General features: G+C 43.0%; 2 protein-coding genes across 10 annotated transcripts; both read left to right on the top strand.

Moving 5' to 3' along the window:
- Nucleotides 1–2991: 2991 nt before the first annotated feature.
- On the top strand, nt 2992–18117 carry LOC127508778 (hydroperoxide isomerase ALOXE3-like). The gene is given in 16 exon segments (XM_051887149.1): nt 2992–3058; nt 9687–9837; nt 10610–10814; nt 11229–11310; nt 11414–11536; nt 12182–12282; nt 12377–12546; nt 12647–12790; nt 13964–14026; nt 14028–14168; nt 15348–15434; nt 15561–15730; nt 16053–16174; nt 16641–16741; nt 17205–17375; nt 17671–18117. Coding segments are annotated over 15 exon segments (2004 nt in total). The 5' UTR covers nt 2992–3058; nt 9687–9693; the 3' UTR covers nt 17851–18117.
- LOC127508854 (keratin, type I cytoskeletal 9-like) lies at nt 3245–5966 on the top strand. 9 transcript variants are annotated; one of them, XM_051887308.1, is made up of 2 exons: nt 3245–4134; nt 4216–5966. In XM_051887308.1, exons 1-2 carry the CDS (start codon nt 3645–3647, stop codon nt 4806–4808), a joined length of 1083 nt encoding a protein of 360 aa, XP_051743268.1. In that variant the 5' UTR covers nt 3245–3644; the 3' UTR covers nt 4809–5966. The 9 variants fall into 9 exon arrangements, with proteins under 9 accessions (XP_051743268.1, XP_051743267.1, XP_051743266.1 ...); XM_051887307.1 differs by having other exon boundaries at nt 3245–4161; XM_051887306.1 differs by having other exon boundaries at nt 3245–4215; nt 4270–5966.
- Nucleotides 18118–19781: the final 1664 nt, after the last annotated feature.

Genomic DNA, 19781 nt, shown 5'->3' with positions numbered 1-19781 from the left:
CGTCACCATAAAATCCCATGTTGATCTTAAGATCAAGAAGATAAAGCTAATACATAATACTAATAAACTAATATAGCTAATAAAAGAATAGTAAAAGTAAAAGAGTAGCAGCAAACACACCCCGGTCACTTACAGAGCAGCTCCTCCACCGATCTGTGATCATAAGTGCTAATATTTACCAACCCAAGCTTCATCAGTTGTTCATCTGTATAATGACTGTTTTTATTAGTTTAACATTAATTACATTTTTACCCTTAAATCGGTTTGAGAATTTTTTGTATTTACTAATTCGGGGAACAGACACAGTTTCTATATGATGACGATGATTTCGATTAAATCTAGCCATGTCAGAATAATGTGATATCATATCAGATATATGGTGATTATAATAACAATATAAATAACAAGGAAAGACAGTAAATAGAGATTAAACAACACTATACGGAGGCACAAACACAAAGCACAGCAGAGGCAGACAGGAACTGGAAGCAGACGAAGACCTTCCTTCCTCACATTGTTCTCACTGATAAACACTCATCTCTTGACAGGTTACCATCATATTCACACCGCACACTGCTTAACATTTATCATACTTGATAAACAGGCAACTTCCATGTGTTTATTGACACACTTCTTCACACACAGTCCCGTTCACACCTTCCATTCGTCACTCTCTCCGCTGATGATGACTGATGGAAAGTAGCGCAGGAACCCGGCCTTTCTAACAGACACTGTTTTCTTGTTTCTGCTTATTTCATTTTAATTTGAAAGACAAAATGAAAACATACACTGACCCACTTGATACACATTTACACTTTTTTGCAGTCACTAGGACACATTTCTCAACACTTAGTTCACTTTTTCAGAACTCTTCACACAGTTTTCGTAACTAACTTTCATCTTAACAGAGAAGATACAGGTTTACTCTTAACCAACTCTCATCTTAACACTGCTGATACAGTTTTTAAAATGTTACACACAGTTCTTGAAACTATGGCTCCATTTCTCAAAACTCTAAACCACAAAACACACACAACATGCAAAACATCACATATATTTTGCAAAAGCAAACACTTCTAAAAATGCTATTAGAAGACAGTAGACATTTTTCACATCTGTGTGTAGTTTTTCTTGTTCAGAGTGCAGTGGAGCGTACAGGAGTTTGTCACTCACAAAGACACTGGATAAATGATCCACAGTTTAGCTCACATAGACTGATGTTGTGATCACTGTGTGAAGAGTGAAGAAAAGTATTGAGAAATTGGTCCTAGTGCTGAAAGAAACACCATAATATTCAAAACATGTACAACCCGAATTCTGGAAATGTTTGGAAGTTTTTTTTTTACTTGAATAAAATGAAAACTAAAAGACTTTAAAATCACTTGAGCCAATATTTTATTCACAATAGAACATAGATAACATAACAAATGTTTAAACTGAGAAATTTTATCCACTAAATGAGCTCATTTAAAATTTGTTGCCTGCTACAGGTCTCAAAAAGTTGGCAACAAATGGCTGAAAACGCAAGAAATTTTGAAAGGATTCAGCTGGGAGAACATCTAGCAACTAATTAAGTTAATTGATATCAGGTCTGTAACATGATTAGCTATGAAAGGGATGTCTTAGAGAGGCAGAGTCTCTCAGAAGTAAAGATGGGCAGAGCTGTGAAAGAATGCATACAAAGATTGTGAAATACTTTAAAAACAATGTTCCTCAACGTCAAATTGCAAAGGCTTTGCAAATCTCATCATCTACAGTGCGTAACATCATCAAATTATTCAGAGAAACTGGAGAAATCTCTGTGCGTAAGGGACAAGGCCGAAGACCTTTATTGGATGTCACTGGTCTTCGGGCCTCATTGGTCTTCGGGACTCATCGGCATGATTGTGTCAATGACATTACTAAATGGGCCCAGGAATACTTCCAGAAACCACTGTCAGTAAACACAATCCGCCGTGCCATCTGCAGATGCCAACTAAAGCTCTATCATGCAAAAAGGAAGCCATATGTGAACATGGTCCAGGAGCGCCATCGTGTCCTGTGGGCCAAGGCTCATTTAAAATGGACTGTTTCAAAGTGGAAAAGTGTTCTATGGTCAGACGAGTCCAAATTTGACATTCTTGTTGGAAATTACGGACGCCGTGTCCTCCGGGCTAAAGAGGAGGGAGACCTTCCAGCGTGTTATCAGCGTTCAGTTCAAAAGCCAGCATCTCTGATGGTATGGGGGTGCATAAGTGCATATGGTATGGGCAACTTGCATGTTTTGGAAGGCACTATGAATGCTGAAAGGTATATAAAGGTTTTAGAGCAACATATGCTCCCCTCCAAACGACGTCTATTTCAGGGAAGGCCTTGTGTATTTCAGCAGGACAATGCAAAACCACATACTGCAGATATTACAACAGCATAGCTTCGTCGTAGAAGAGTCCGGGTGCTGAATTGGCCTGCCTGCAGTCAAGATCTTTCACCTACAGATCTGGACTGCAAACTCTTCAGCAGCTGGAAACCTATATCAGGCAAGAATGGGACCAAATTCCAACACCAAAACTCCAGAAACTCATAACCTCGATGCCCAGACGTCTTCACACTGTTTTGAAAAGAAGAGGAGATGCTACACCATGGTAAACATGCCCCTGTCCCAACTATTTTGAGACCTGTAGCAGGCATCAAATTTGAAATGAGCTCATTTTGTGCATAAAATTGTAAAATTTCTCAGATTAAACATTTATGTTATCTATGCTCTATTGTGAATAAAATATTGGCTCAAGTGATTTGAATGTCTTTTAGTTTTCATATTATTTTGAAATTTAAAAAACGTCCCTACATTTCCAGAATTTGGGTTGTATTCAAAACTTGAAAAAGCTACAATAAACAGTTCAGTTTAGTGAGAACACACATTTCAGAGAAGAGTTAGTGTGTTTGCTGACGTCTGACTGTCACTGACACTTGAAAAGCAGTTTCACTTCCTTTATTTCACATAAAGTGACCAATTTCAGAGCCGCTGTTCAACACGACAGTTCAGAAGAAAAAAAAGAAAAGTCTTCAAATATTGTTTGAGGTGAGTGTTACATCTTTCTTTTGTTTTTTTTTATCTATTTTCAAAAATAGATGAAAAAAGTCCTTAAATACAATATTTTCACTTTTGAATGCAGATCTGTGAAATGTGAGATGGGTAAAGTTGTGCTGAATAATAATGATTTATAATTAACTGACATGTTTTCACACATGTGCTGAAAACTACTGTAATGATGGGACGGCAGAGCGGGGATCCATTTGCAGCTTTATTGAGAATAGTCACCAAGGCAGACAGGGGCAAAGGCAAAGACATAAACGGGACAGGCAATGGTCGAGGCAGGCAGCAGACAAACTGTATCGGGTCACAGGCGGAGATCAGGGCAGGCAGCAAACAATCACAGTCCAGTACACAGGCAAGGTTCAGGGCAGGCAGCAGAGAATCACAACGAATAAACAATCCAACGGTAACAGGGTAAACAGTCCACAAGAAAACGCTCAGAGTTGATCACCGGGGCAAATCAAGACTTCGCAAAGGGTGTGTGTGTGTGTGTGTCTTAAATAGTCCAGGTAATGATCTGCAGGTGTGTGTGGCAATTGGTGATTGGTGCATGTGATTGGAAGGGAGGATTATGGGAAGTGGAGTCCAGGAACTGACAGGAACAGACAGTGATCGTGACATAACGCCCCCCTTCCGGAAGGCGCGTCCTCGCGGCGTAAATGGCACAGATAGGGAGGGGGGGTGGGTACATTGGAGACCTGTTGGCAGACGGGAACGGGGTCTCCAATGCAGGTCCAGGAACTCGGGCAGCCACGGGGGGTCAGGTGCCACGGGCAGCCACGGCGGGTCAGGTGCCACGGGCAGCCACGGCGGGTCAGGTGCCACGGGCAGCCACGGCGGGTCAGGTGCCACGGGCAGCCACGGCGGGTCAGGTGCCACGGGCAGCCACGGCGGGTCAGGTGCCACGGGCAGCCACGGCGGGTCAGGTGCCACGGGCAGCCACGGCGGGTCAGGTGCCACGGGCAGCCACGGCGGGTCAGGTGCCACGGGCAGCCACGGCGGGTCAGGTGCCACGGGCAGCCACGGCGGGTCAGGTGCCACGGGCAGCCACGGCGGGTCAGGTGCCACGGGCAGCCACGGCGGGTCAGGTGCCACGGGCAGCCACGGCGGGTCAGGTGGCTTGGGCACCCACGGCGGGTCAGGTGGCTTGGGCAACCACGGCGGGTCAGGTGGCTTGGGCAACCACGGCAGGTCAGGTAGCTTGGGCGCCCACGGCAGGTCAGGGTCCGTAGCCGGCCACAGCAGTTCACAGGCGGTTGAAGACCGTGGGCGTGTAAGGTCCCCACCCGCAAGCTCAAGCAATTCGGAGGCCGCTGATGATCGCGGCCGTGCAGGGTCCCCACCCACAAGCTCCCCACCCTCAGGTATATGGCCCCCCCCAAAAAAGTTCTTGGGGAATTCAACGGAGGCCGTGGCGGTTTCGTGGGTAAGGAGCTCGGGTGGCGCCGGCAGGGCGAGGAGCTCGGGTGGCGCCGGCAGGGCGAGGAGCTCGGGTGGCGCCGGCAGGGCGAGGAGCTCGGGTGGCGCCGGCAGGGCGAGGAGCTCGGGTGGCGCCGGCAGGGCGAGGAGCTCGGGTGGCGCCGGCAGGGCGAGGAGCTCGGTGCCGGCCTCCGTGGCTGTATCAGGAAGAGCGGATTGCTCTGGGACGGCAGCGGGCTGCTCTGGGACGGCAGCGGGCTGCTCTGGGACGGCCTCCGGGCCTACAGCGGGCTCTGGGAAGGCCTCCGGGCCTTGAGGGCTGGAGGAAGCCTTCTTCCTCCTCCTCCTCCGTTTGAATGGTTGAGGCGGTGGCTCTGTGCCTACCTCCTCGGTGGGCGCTGCAGCGGGCTCACGGGGTGGAGCGGACTCACTGGCTGGGACGACCCCTATGTTCCCAGACACTGGCGGGGCGGCCATCTTGCCCGTGGGCACTGGCAAAGCAGCCATCTTGTCCATAGCATCCCGAGAGGTTGAGTGCGTCGCAACCGGCGAGCTTGAGGGCGTAGCAACCGGCGAGCTTGAGGGCGTAGCAACCGGCGAGCTTGAGGGCGTAGCAACCGGCGAGCTTGAGGGCGTAGCAACCGGCGAGCTTGAGGGCGTCGCGGCCAGCGGGCTTGAGTGCGAAGCGGCCGGCGGAGGCTTAGGAATGCCAGCCGCTCGTGCTGAAGTCAGCGGTGGATCAGCCACACTGGAACGCAACCCACCCTGCTCCCAAACAGATCCAGAGACGTAACGTGACTCTAGAAGAACAGCGGGGACATGACGTTGTTCTGGAAGATCAGAGGAGACGTGACTTGGCTCACGGAGGTCAACTGTGACTTGACTTGGTTCAGGATAATCAGCGCTGACTTGACTTGGTGTTGTTATTATGGTGGCCGCCATTTTGTGAGCGTCATCTGGCGCGGCGGCCATTACGTGAATGGATGAAGTGTCGCATTTCTCCACGACACCCACAGTAAATGGAGAGCCAACAGTCAATAAAGCATAATCCAAAAACAGACTTAAAGATGAACGGGGTCCCTCACGAATGAGTTGTTTTTTAAGTGGCTGATTGATGCCCTCACAGAAAAAGTCTATGAGCACGCAGTCCGGCAGATCTGACCAATAAGCAATGTTCAAATATTCTGTGATATAATCCTCTATCGATCGTGTGCCCTGCGTGAGTCCTAATAACAATTGTGCGATGTTCCTACCGGGCCATTGTTCTTCAGGAAAGCCGCTGGATCCATGTGTTGGCGAAGTCTTCTGTAATGATGGGACGGCAGAGCGGGGATCCATTTGCAGCTTTATTGAGAATAGTCACCAAGGCAGACAGGGGCAAAGGCAAAGACATAAACGGGACAGGCAATGGTCGAGGCAGGCAGCAGACAAACTGTATCGGGTCACAGGCGGAGATCAGGGCAGGCGGCAAACAATCACAGTCCAGTACACAGGCAAGGTTCAGGGCAGGCAGCAGAGAATCACAACGAATAAACAATCCAACGGTAACAGGGTAAGCAGTCCACAAGAAAACGCTCAGAGTTGATCACCGGGGCAAATCAAGACTTCGCAAAGGGTGTGTGTGTGTGTGTGTCTTAAATAGTCCAGGTAATGATCTGCAGGTGTGTGTGGCAATTGGTGATTGGTGCATGTGATTGGAAGGGAGGATTATGGGAAGTGGAGTCCAGGAACTGACAGGAACAGACAGTGATCGTGACAACTACGGAGCCCCGCACATGACATGCAGGAAAAAAATAGTAGGTTAAATCGTGTGCACGATTTATAAATTGAGGGAACAACTATGTAAAGCATGCACATGATTTACTTTTTTTCATGTGCGGGGCTCCAAAGAAAACATCTGAAGCTTTGAGACCAGGGGCTGATCTACCGGGGTGGCAACTGCCACCCTAAGAAAAAGCTTTGCCACCCCAGAATTATCACAGAATAAAATATAAATGTAAGCAGTGTTTCAAGTACTGCAGTGGCACTTCAATGTGATGACCTAAAAAAGACAGCGTAACGCAAAATAATGGCAAGAAAACACATCTTTCAATAAACTGCATTGTAGTCAGCTTCATTAACGAATGACTCTTATGAACCCGTTCTTCGTGAGTCAAAAACACAGCGCAGCCAAGTTCACTTACGAATTGTTTTTTCCATTTGTTCGTGAAACGGAAAATTACTGCTTCTCGGCTAACTCAGAAGTTCTGTGAGAAATGTAATCCCATCCAAATATGTCTGAGATTCATTTCCGTAATTTTTTGGCGAGCTGATTCACCACCCGCCCGCTCCACTTTCATCATGGATAAAGGTATTTTTGTCATGTGACGAAACAATAACATGAAATCAATAAGAAGATCCCGATCACAGAAACTAATAGCAGAGTTAGGTAAGAATCTAAACGTATTTTAGTTTTTCTCAATTGCTAACACATTTAGTGATTAAGTTGGCCCAGTTTCCCAAACCATCAGTTCTCAAAACAAAGACACATTTCTCAAAACATTTAAAATGACAACATTAGATAGTAAAACTCATGACACACCAGTCAAAGTCTGAGAGCTGAAAGAATTATTTACGAGTGTTTTAAACTTACACATACAGTATAATTACAGTACCAGTACTTTAGATGAGGGAAATTTCACTATTCTATGTACAGTAAACTGGAGCACATGTTGTAACACCCTCAAACTTGTGATTGTCAGCTTTCTTTGTAGCCATTTTTAATGTGTACTGTATTTTTGCAGAACTAAGAAATGACTGGGATATAGTCTTGAGTCAGAAGACAATACACTGCTATAGTACTGTATATACTGTAATGAAATTTGTCCAAATTTGCAGAGGATGCTGAATTTACTTTTTTTACTGTACTGTAATTGACAGTAAAGGCTACTGTATTGTGGTGCATTTGATTTTGTCAGAAGAGAATACGTTTTTGACTAGAACATTTTATTTTGACTTGGAAGTTTGAGGTTTGTGCAAGTTGATGTATAGTTTCGAGATTGTGTTTATAGTTGAGAGAAAATGTTGAATTGTGTTATGGATGGTGCGTTAGCATTCAAGAAAAACAATAACTAGATTGAAAAGTTTGAAAGACAAATTTATGCTGGCTTGTCATAAAGCCAACTTAAAGTCTTGTTTTAAATAGTTTGGTCAGTTAGGCCAGAATAGATCAATGTTCTGGGTGTTTGCTAAAGTTTTGTTAGAAGATTCTGGATGGTTGCTTGGCTCTTGGCATGCAGTTGCATATGTGGTTGATAGGGTGTGTATGTGTGAGTATGTGGTTGATTCTGGGTGAAAACACACAGACATTCCCATCACTGTTAAAAGATTAGTTCACTTTCAAATGAAAATGATCCCAAGCTTTACTCACCCTCAAGCCATCTCTTCTTTCTGATGAACACAGTCGGAGTTATATTAATAAATATCCTCCTGACGCATCCAAGCTTTATAATGGCAATGAACAGGGGTCTCGAGTATGAGCTGAATAAAGTGCTTCCATCCACATCCATCCTCCATCCATCATAAACATATTCCGGCTCTGGGGGGTTATAAAGGCCTTCTAAAGCGAAGCAATGTGTTTGTGTAAAAAAATACCCATATTTTAAGTTATGAAGTAAAATATCTAGCTTCCGCCAGACCGCCTTCCGTATTCAAGTTTCCGTAAGTTGATTAGGGAAGGCGTAGCGTAAGCTTTTGAACTGCAAGAGTTTTACACTTTCTTCGTACATTGAATACGGAAGGCGGTATATGAATATAGAAGCACTTTCTTCAGCTCATACTCGTGACCCCTGTTCACTGCCATTATAAAGCTCGGATGCGTCAGGATATTCAAATATCTATCAAATATCGAATGTGTTCATCAGAAGGAAGAAAGTCATATACACCTAGGATGGCTTGAGAGTGAGTAAAGCTTGGGGTGATTTTCATTTGAAAGTGAACTAATCCTTTAATAACAGAAACTCAAAAATTGTTTGCAAAACTGGAAATTCAAAAGCTTTTGTTGCTCTTTAACTTGCACTAAAATGTGATTTATACCATCGAAGTAGCCTGTGTAATATTAATAAAACAGTCATCTCCTTAAGTGATACAAGCTCAAAATAATAATCTGTTGATGTTTTTCATATAGTGTCTTGACTTGGTGCAATGATGGATATTGAAGTCTTGTTATTTATTTTATTTTAAACTGTATAGATTTTTTTTTGTGGTAATGCAATATTTGTGAATACAATTTTGTATGTCAGGCCTTAAATCTCCAAAAACTATGCATTGATGCTTGCTCTGGTGTCGCCACCCCTCATAGACCTCATGCCACCCCTTTGCCACCCTACAAATAATTTTCTAGATCCACCCCTGTTGTAATTTTAAAGGAAGTCTTATTGGATTTGTATTTGGCTATATTTTTATATTTAAACTCTGTAATTCTGGTTACAAATCTAGAAAACTAAATGAATTGAATTGAATCAAATGGTGTTTTCACACATGCTTACAACCAGGGTTGTAAGCATGTGTGAAGCTGTTGTAAGCTGTGCTATTCACTATTCACTGTCATTTAGGGTTAAATCAGGGTTAGGGAAGAATGTGTGTACATGTTTGTCTATACTTGTGACTTACAGTTACATTCACATGACCAATAATGACCCTTTCACTTTTGAACACATTTGAACAAACTGAAAATGTTGAAATATACTTCAGGAGGTCTTGCAGTCATTTACAACGAGAAGTGGAAAGTGTTGTGTGTAACTGTGCTTGAATTCACTTCATTTGAGTCCATTGTTTTACAGATTAATGGCCCAGTTCCGACTGTTCTTGTTAACATTTATCGTCCACCTAAGGCCAACACTTTTTAACACTTCAATGCATCAATGTTTTGCCAATCATTCTTACATATTTGGGTCTTTAGCGATCCAGAACTATATATAACACAGATGGATCTCCACCTGCCATGATAATATAAAACTTCCCTAATATTAGAGTAACCATTACAGAAGAATAAAATAAAGCATATTTTGTTTCATTTTGGAGCTTGGAAGGGTTCATTTTGAGCAAAACTATCATTTTCAACATCCTCAACATCAATATTTTGATCGCTGACAGCTTCACCAGATCCTCCATCAAGTGACAGTGACACTCATATTTGATTTTCATTTCTTTGCAGAACAGCCATGATGATCTACACAGTAACGGCGCACACAGGAAAGCAGCTCTTGGCGGGCACCACTAGCCTCATCTACATCCAGCTGCGTGGTACTGAGGCTGAGAGTGAGGAACAGAATCTGAACCACCTTCAGGGGTTTTGGCAAGGATCGGTAAGTGCACCCAATTAAACCAACCGTAAGGAGTTTTGGTTCAAAAATCGTCAGTCAGAAAACTACAATTAATGGAAGATATTTGAAAGAGTGAGTATAAATGCTGTATGGAGTAATGATTACAAAAAAAATTGCATTTTATGTTTACCTTAAAATGATCTTCCCAATGTACAATGGCGCATTAGGGCCATTGTAGGTAAATAATAATAATAATAATAATAATAATAATATGGAGCTGGAGGAGTAAATTTCAGTGAAAAAACATTGGCCCTAATAAGCCTTTGTAAATATGTGTCACGAACTCCGTAGCTCCCTCCTCTGGCCATCGGAGGGAGCCCTCACCTGAGTACTAACATTCATACACTACATTTCCCATCAGCCTTCACCCCGGACTAATTATCTGCCAGCTGTAGCTCATTCACTGGACTATATAAGGACTCACGTTTCCCACAGTCAATTGTGAAGTCTTGTATTGCCGTGGTGTACAATTCTGAGCGTTATTATTCTGTCTGACTGATTACCCGTTGCTGATTCTGTTGTTTATCGTTTACGAACCTCTGCTGCCTGTCCCTGACCTGTGCTTTGTATCCTGATCAGTGAGTGTTATCTGCCAGCCCTGACTATTGCCTGTTATCTGTCTACGATTCTGCCTGCCCTATATCATACCTGTTTGCTCCTGATCTACCCTGCCTGTACGACTACGCTCTTGTTCAATAAAGCATGCAAATGGATCCCAGCCGATGTGACGATTCATTACAATATGTCTGTGCAGGAGCGAGCATTTAAGATACACTGTAAGGCGTCACTGGGAGAGCTCGTATCTGTCGAGATCTACTCCAAGCCGTTTATGTGTCTTCTTTACAACCAGTGGTTCTGCGATAAGATCTTGATCAAGACGCCCGAAGGTGACGAGATTTTGTTTCCGTGCTACAGCTGGCTTGACAGCAACGAGAGGCTCATTTTAAGACCTGCTAAAGGTAGGCAATTCCAATTCAGGTCATGGGCAAAATTCTCATTTACCAGTGTACTTGAAACACACACAAGTTTGTTTTGCTATCAAATGTTTTTTTATACTGTACACACTGTACATTCTCTCCCCCTACACTACTCCTAAACCTACCCTTCACAGGAAACTGTCTGCATTTTTAATAAAACATTGTTCAGTATGTTTTTAAAGCTATTTCAAATATGAGGACTCATGAAATGTTTACGTCGTAATAACAGTGTAATACCAATGTCATTATACAAATGTGTCCTCATAAATCACAAAAACGCACGTCATCAAGTCATCATCCTATGATCAAGTAATAATGCATACAAAATTTAGCCTACATTTGTTTTGCAAACAAACAGAATCAGATTGTGAATTAATGTTGGCATTTGCATTCCAGCTTCACTCGTGTTCCAAGACATCAACCCAATAGCCCAAAGACAAAGGACGAGGCATCTAGAAGAGCAACAAAAGTTATTTAGGTTTGTGGGCAGCACACCAACACAGGTGTCTGTGTTATATTAAAATAAATTCAGTGAAATTAAATTCTTTCCGTTGAAACCCATTTGAATTTTCCACTCCCAGGTGGCGCGTGTATGCTGAGGGCACACCCCAAGTTATCGATTACGACATTGCACTTGCTCTGCCAGCTGAAGTCCGATTCTCTTTTGCAAAGGAAACCGAGTTTAACTTCAATGCTGGAAAGCAGTAAGTGACCCTCCTGTAGTGTTCATCTCCTTGTTACACACTCTAGAAGCCGTAAGGTTAATAATGTTGTTATTCACTGGCTATGAGTTACTCAATTTCTGTACTTCCACTTTAAAGGGAATGAATTTAGCTCATTTTGGTATTTTCCTGCTTTTCATCAACTTTTCATTTTCTGTCGGTCTTAGTACACGATGTAACTACAGAAGAGTCAAGTTTTAAATAGGAAAAATATTGAAACTCTGGTCATTTTTGAGCGAAATGCTAACGGTCTAATCAGATTCAATGAACTATGCTAAGCTATGCTAAAAGCGGTACCGCCAGACCGGAGATCGGCTGAATGAATTTGAAAGACGGTAAAACTCAATTGTTTAACTCTAGGGGAGTTGGAAAATGAGCCTATTTACAAAAAAGTGGAGTGTTCCTTTAACTGTGGTGATTTAAAAACAAGATCCATTTATATTCAGTGTATTATGCATGTAAGTGGATGGCATTCGCTAAATAGCTTTGCCTTATTGAAGACAGTAATAATATCTAATAGTAACTACGAAAATGCTCACAACTAAAGCTATAAATCATAGGTTGTATAAGAAGGTTAGTTCCGCTATTAATGTTTTAACTGTGTCGCTGTGTATTCTGTGTGTGTAGGTTAGCTGCTCTGAAGCTAACTGGATTAGCTGACAGCAGAAGATCGTGGAAAAACCTGAGCCAACTGGAAGTAATTCTTTGTGAAAAAGTGAAAACCATTGGTAATCATTTTAAACCAACTGAACTGTTCAAAATGACTGTATTACAAGTACAGTCTGTACTGCAGCATATGTTCTGAAATAGCATGCTTTGCAGAATACATTCAGGAGCACTGGGATGAGGACGAGTTCTTTGGCTACCAGTTTCTGAATGGCCTAAATCCCATGATGATCCAGCGCTGCTCAAAGCTGCCCGAGAATTTCCCCGTCACAAACGACATGGTCAAAGACTCCCTAAGAGGGAGCAGCTTGGAGCAGGAGATGAAGGTACACTACTCGCTACTGGCATGATTTGGAATTACTGGGTCTGGTTTGCATTGGTTTTGTCTAATTTTCATTATTTGGTATGATCTACCCCCACACCCAGAAAGGGAACATCTTCCTGTCTGACTATAAGATGTTGGATGGGCTGGCGGGAAATGTAGTCAGTGGCAGGCAGCAGTACCTCACGGCTCCCCTGGTCCTGCTGTACAGTAACCCCCATGGCATGATGCTGCCTATCGCCATACAGGTGAAAATCTTGCATTTGAAGTCAAGTCACTTTTATTTATATAGCAATTTTTACAATGCAGATTGTGTCAAAGCAGCTTTACAGTGAAAACTGGTAAATAATATTGGCTGCACAGCAGCTCTTAAAGAAAATGGTGTCATTTCCCATTTTTCCAACTAAGCAAGTCAGAAGCAACAGTGGCAAGGAAGTGCAGAAATATATGGGTTATGAATATAAGCTCAGTTCTCTGAGGGAGAACACGAGAGGTCAAACTTGTATGAGATATCGCTCCTTGAGCATGTCCCTGTTGAAGCCAATTCTAATCCTGCTGTGAAGTAACAGCGTGCTGACGTCAGTTGGCTTTAAAGCTGGTACACACCACTGGTTCTGCCTCTGTCCTGCACTTCAACAATTGTGAGCACTGAGGCAGACGGGGGGACATCTTGTGTTCTCCCTCAGAGATCGGAGAGATCATTCGAAGCACTTTGACATCAACCTGTATGGGAGATTTATGGCACAGGTCCTGGGCAGACTGGCAGAGATGTTGGAGAGGCACAGAATGGAGATGTGCAGGTGTCATACCTCCCCATCAGATTGCCACACTCAGTCTGTTGGAGAAGGAGCAGGCAATGCATTCCCCACCCAGAGTGTGGCCAAAAGGGGAGACCCCGCCACTAGGGACTGAAAACTAGATCCAGTACAGGTAGGGTGTTGTGGCTTCATTGGTGCATCAGCAGCTTGTTTCCTGAGAGGAAAGGAGTAAGGCAGAGGAAGGCCCCTATAGACCACGCTGAGGAGGCAGAAAAGAGAAGCTTCTGCCTCTGGCTGAGGAGGAAAGAGCTGGGGTAACATCTAGCTTTAGGGCTAGCTGCAGGGGGACGACTTTAAAGCTGACTGACACAGCCATAATGGGATTAGAATTTGCTTCAGCTGGGAAATGCTCAAGAAGTGATATCCCATACAGGGTGACGTCGAAGTGCTTCGACCGAAAGAGGACCTAGGCGACAAATGTCGGGGGGCATTATTAAATTAAATTCAGATGAATAAATCTTGAAAGATGAGGTAACAATCTACTTATTAAAAAGAAACAAAAGGTGATGTGTAATGTACAACTGATCAGTAGGCAAAATAACCTAGGTTCCCTCAGAAACCGTTTGTACATTTTTCATGCATGTTCAAATTCATTCTGCACAGTTAAGGCAAAAGCCCAGCAAAGAGAATCCCATCTTCCTCCCAACGGATTCAAAGGCAGATTGGGAAACTGGCCAAGATCTTCGTCCGAAATGCAGAGTTTGGCGTTCACGAGGTCGACTTTCACCTGCTGAGAACTCACCTGCTGGCAGAGGTGTTCACCATGGCAACGTTGCGCAATCTTCCACCTCCACACCCTCTCTACAAGGTACTGAATCTGTCATGCATGAGTTGATTTGACGTGTGAACGGTGAGGGCTCTTAGCAAAACGGGTATGTTCCAGACATGCCACATCCACAGAGAGAGAATGATAGCGAGTTAATTAATATACACTATATTGCCAAAAGTATTGGGACACTCCTGTATAAAATCAAACACCTAGGCATGCAGACTGCTTCTACAAACATTTGTGAAAGAATGTTTGTTTTTTCAGGGGTTGGGCTTGAACCTTAGTTCCAGTAAAAGGAACTCTTAATGCTTCAGCATACCAAGACATTTTGGACAATTTCATGCTCCCAACTTTGTGGGAACAGTTTGGGGATGGCCCCTTCCTGTTCCAACATGACTCCGCACCAGTGCACAAAGCAAGGTCCATAAAGACATGGATGAGCGAGTTTGGTGTGGAGGAACTTGACTGGCCTGCACAGAGTCCTGACCTCAACCCGACTGTACACCTTTGGGATGAATTAGAGCGGAGACTGTGAGCCAGACCTTCTCGCCAACATCAATGCCTGACCTCACAAATGCGCTTCTAGAAGAATGGTCAAAAATTCCCATTAACACACCCCTAAACCTAGTGGAAAGCCTTCCCAGAAGAGTTGAAGCTGTTATAGCTGCAAAGGGTGGGCCAACTCCATATTAAACCCTATGGATTAAGAATGGGATGTCATTAAAATTCACGTAAAGGCAGGCGTCCCAAAACTTTTGGCAAAAGTTACCTCTATACATTTTGACGGTAGGGAGTTTTTGCAGTTGTAGTCTGTGGTTGCAGTTGTCTATTTAACCTCAGAGGTGTTGCTCCCCTTCATTATTTAGTTCACTATAGCCTGTGAACACAGCCTACTCAGAACATTGGGTACACGAGGGGTCACTAATGTCTTACTCAAACCCATTCATCTTCCTGTAACTTTTTTCAAAAAACGGAATCATTCTTCAAATTCTATAATTCATGTAAAAATAACTTGAGAATGTAGTGAAGGGAGTCCCCTACAAAAGAAGGCTTGCGGGCACAGATACACACACACACACACACACACACACACACACGTGCAATAATGCACACACTCACACACAAGAAATTAAAATTAATTTTTCATGAATATATTTTCATCTTTAAAGAATATGACTTCAGTGAATGCAAATCTCTTACTTACTTTTCCGTCTGTAGCTCCTCTTTCCCCATATCCGATACACGCTCCAGATCAACATCATGGCCCGGAATCGGCTGATATCCAAGGATGGGGTCATTACCATGGTATGCAAATAGCATTGTTAAAGAGGCACTAGAGGTCAAAACTTCAATTATAATCCAATACACTTTTGTTGAATTCAGCCTTTAACCTAACTTTATGTCATGTGTCTTTTCTCCATTAACTCTTAGTATGCAGGAGTAGGCGGAGAGTCATTGGCAACGTTGCTGAAGCGTGCTACTGCCTCCCTGACCTACAGCGCCCTCTGTCTTCCTGATAACATCTCTGAAAGAGGCCTGGAGAATGTACCCCACTACTACTACAGAGATGATGGGATGAAACTGTGGAACATCATCAACAAGTATGACTACCAGTGGAGTTAATCTAGTGTTTTTAAATAGGCTTTATGCTTTTCTACTTTCCAACTATGTGTATGTGTGTTACATAATACATCCAGTTTTTAGGGCTGAACTAATACATTCTGAACTTTCTGATTCATATTTCAACAAATACAGTGTCAGTTATACAGGTTCATGGGTTTAATCCGTAAGCTCATGCTGTACTGTGTTGCAAGTCACTTTGAATAAATTCCAGCTTAAGAAATAAATGCAAAGCAAATCTAAAAAAAAAAGGTAAACTGTGAATATGTAAACCTGGAAAACATCTGACTGTGTTGCTTACAGGTTTGTTGCGGCTTTCTTGTCACACTACTATCAAAGTGATGCACACGTGCAGGAGGACACAGAGCTGCAGCGATGGATCAGTGAGATATTCACCAATGGCTTCCTGGGAAGAGATGGCTCAGGTGTGTTATCATTTACCTTTACATTTATTCATTTGGCAGACGCTTTTATCCAAAGTGAGGAATACAACAAGTGATTAGATATAGACTCAAGAAGCGTTCACAATACAGCTTTCAGCATAAGCTAGAATAGGCAGCGATTAACGGAAATGAAATGGGCTAGACCAATGAGTATGCAAGGAACTGTTGCCATATCAGGACATTTAATTCATAAAAGGTTTCCTTTTCTTTTTTGTGATCATCTCAGTATTTGCACAGCATAGCATAGACATATTTGCTTTGAGGCACAACCTGTTTTGTAAACCCCAGTGTAATTATCTGTTTCATGGACTAGAATTGAACCAGCTCAATAGTCAAAAGTAGTTTGTAGTTTATGGCTCAACTCTCCATTTCGGTGTGTGCGCGTACGCATGTATAAACGTCCTAAATTGAGTTCCTCACAGAAACAGCCTTTCATTCTTCTTCACAGGAATACCATCATCTCTTCAGACTGTGACAGAGCTCGTCAAGTTTGTCACCATGGTGATCTTCACTGCATCAGCCCAACATGCCGCTGTAAACAATGGACAGGTCAGTTAGTACAAGTCAATTCACTTCCAGTCACACAGAGCCATTAAAGCTGCAATCCCTGATCCTAATCCCATACACTTTTTCTCAAATCCAGCGTATTGCTCCACACATTCCTCTAGCTGTCTGTTCAGTGTCCGAGCTCAAAAAACCCTCTGTTATCCTGGCTCTGTGAATCAGTAACAAACATAAACAATGCCAGCCAATCAAGCTTCAGAGCATGAAGGGGAGGGGTTTCAGTTGATTGGCTATTGAGCTCAACAGATTTGTGGACTCTGCCTTTTAACTGTGTTATTAACATTACCTCAAGATACTTCAAGCCCCTAGAGCAAGTATTCCACAACAATAAGAAAAACCTGTCCATATCCACTTTTCATGGCCTAAGTGATGTTAATTATGTGTTCTTATTATTCTTTGTGAATATTTGGCTTACATGTCATAATTTTCACCACTCCTTTCCGCCCAGTTTGACTTTGGCGGCTGGATGCCTAACTTCCCCAGTGCCCTCAGAAAGCCCCCTCCCAAGGAGAAAGGCCAGACCACTGAGGACACGATCCTGGAGACCCTTCCTGATGTGAGCACGACGGTGAATGGGATGGCTGTCCTGAGACTGCTGAGCAAGGATTCTGCAGACCATGTGAGTTTGTACATCATCAGAGCACATATTAAAAGACTGCAATTCTGTGAAAACATTCGTGTATGGCATGATATTTCTCTGGATGTCAATTTCTTACTTACACTGCTTTCATTCCTCTGGTTTGCATTACCTGACTGTTACATTACAAAGGACATTTAGCAAACTGTGAGCATAGTGTTGCAGTGGACTCTTGCAGAATATTAGTGTTCTGTCATACGCAGCGTTAAACATTGATATAAATATGTTTATTATCAACATGTTATTTACGATTACAATCTTGTTACCCTGTCCGTAGTACCCTCTGGGACAGTTCCCAGAAAATCTGTATGATGAAGACGTCCCCTGCAAGCTCATCGAAGAGTTTCAAAAGGATCTGAGGGAGTTGTCGGATCTCATCGAGGAGCGGAACAAGAATTTGGAGCTTCCCTACACCTATCTGAACCCCAAAAATGTGGACAACAGTGTAGCCATTTGAAAGGAGACAGAAATACAAACACATTAAGAAAGAATTCTATTTATAACTTTGTCAATAAAAATAAAGACCAAAGCAAAAATACCTTAAAGTGAGATCATGATATTTCCTCTAAGGGAAAGTAAATAATGTGAAAGACACATAGCCTACGATCATTTTCTGACAGTGTCATAAATTCAGCATGATCAACGCACAGTGTGTTGGCTGATACGACCTACATCTACTGACCAGCCAATAAAAATGCGACATGAAATCGCATAAAACTAATAACTGCTTACCTCAAGCTCTTTTCCCTTCTTCTTTCGCCGCTTCCTTTTTATTTTCAGCACACATAAAAACAATGGGGTATTTTGAGCTGAAACTTCACAGGAAGTGAACTCAGATACTGCCACTATCTGGTTCAGAAAGGCATTTCATCTTACGCAGGTGCAGAACTGACGTGCTACTTGGCCGTCGCCTGTCTAGCTTTGGTTTGGTGTGTCAGGGCAACTTTGGACACAGACGCTGCCGACGTGAGCCAACCCCGCAGTCTGCTTTCGTCACAACTAGTTTGTCAGCGTCGGCTTGGTGTGTTCCCGCCTTTATGCATATGTTTTGCAGGGTTTGTGTAAAAAAATATCAGTAATGACCAGGGGGAAATTATACATATGCGTGGCTTTTAATTATAAACAAGACCGATATACATCGGGACTCTTATTTTGAAATGTATGTCCTACTATTGGAGGCTGCTCATTCAATTTCAGATTAGGGCTCATCCTAAATACTGGCATCAAATCACAGCACCCTCACTCTTCTTTGAGATGGCCGATGACAGAGTACCTCGTGTATTTATTGTTGGAAGTTCAATTATTCTAAGGCTGTATGCTCACATCTGTGAGCAGAGGCTCAACCAGAGCCTTGACCTTCGCTGCAGGATAACTTGGGAGGGCAGAGGAGGCAGACTCTGGGAGCAGTTGCTTCCTGTGCTGCGGTCTCTCAGGGACAAAGCTCCAGCTCCCAACATCTTGATTATTCACCTCGGTGGAAACAGTTTATGTCGGGAGGGCCGCAACTGCCTGCATTTCCTTCGGGAAATAAAGACTGACCTGGTGGAAGTCTTCAGGATGCTGCCCAGAACCAGGCTTCTTTTTTCGTTCATTCTGCCCTGACTGAACTGGCGAGGGCAGACTGTAAGGTCAGCATACGGCATTGAACGGAGCCGGCGGTGGCTCAACAGTTCGATTGCAGGCTTCTTGGCAGAGAGACAGATGCGCTGCGTTCGTCATTCCAACATCGACCTGCATCTGTCCAGGGACGGAGTCCACCTGAGCCCAGAGGGGAATGAGCTTTTGCTGAGTAAGCTAAGAGAAGCTCTGCAGGTAGAACACTGAAGATGAAGCCATCAAATGTCCTTTTAAGGGCAGCAACGGCTCTTTTAAGAGCCACCCATTAATTCAAATTAAGCACATTTTTCATTTCCAAGTCTTTTCATGTTACATAATGTTTTTTCTTTTTTTTAATATATATTACACATTTATATCACAAACAATGATAAGAAATCGTATGACTTTCATATAATAAACTTTATGTACTGTTATGCTCGCGATTCTTCACATGGGTGAATTAATAAATCCGCCAATATACTGCGTGTGCCCACACTGTAAAAAATGAATGTGATTTTAACAGTGAAATATTGTAAAAACGCTACGGAAAAAAAATGTAAATAGGTTAACAGTAAGTTCCAGTACTATATACAGGGAAAAACTGTAAAAGCTCTTACCAGACATTTTATGTAATTTTCACAGTAAAATGCTGTAAATTTTACAATTTTTAGAAGTAAAAAAGAACAAATCAATGTATAATTTACAGTCAAAAACTGTAAACTGATATTCCCACAATTCCCTGTGTGACACTCCATATTTTAAAGTATTTTGTTTAAAAAATCATGTTTCTTA

This window comes from Ctenopharyngodon idella, chromosome 3 (genome assembly GCF_019924925.1).
Source record: "Ctenopharyngodon idella isolate HZGC_01 chromosome 3, HZGC01, whole genome shotgun sequence".
NCBI lineage: Eukaryota > Metazoa > Chordata > Actinopteri > Cypriniformes > Xenocyprididae > Ctenopharyngodon > Ctenopharyngodon idella.
The sequence above is the reverse complement of the archived record's forward strand: the minus strand, read 5'-3'. Positions and strand labels throughout refer to the sequence as shown.

What these genes read in the sequence shown, in the direction of transcription:
- LOC127508854 (XM_051887307.1), top strand. Translation starts at nt 3,645, where the DNA reads ATGGGAAGTGGAGTCCAGGAACTGACAGGAACAGACAGTGATCGTGAC. An exon ending in GGGCAGCCACGGCGGGTCAG is followed by an intron (nt 4,162 to 4,215) that starts GTGCCACGGGCA and finishes ACGGCGGGTCAG; the next exon opens with GTGGCTTGGGCAACCACGGC.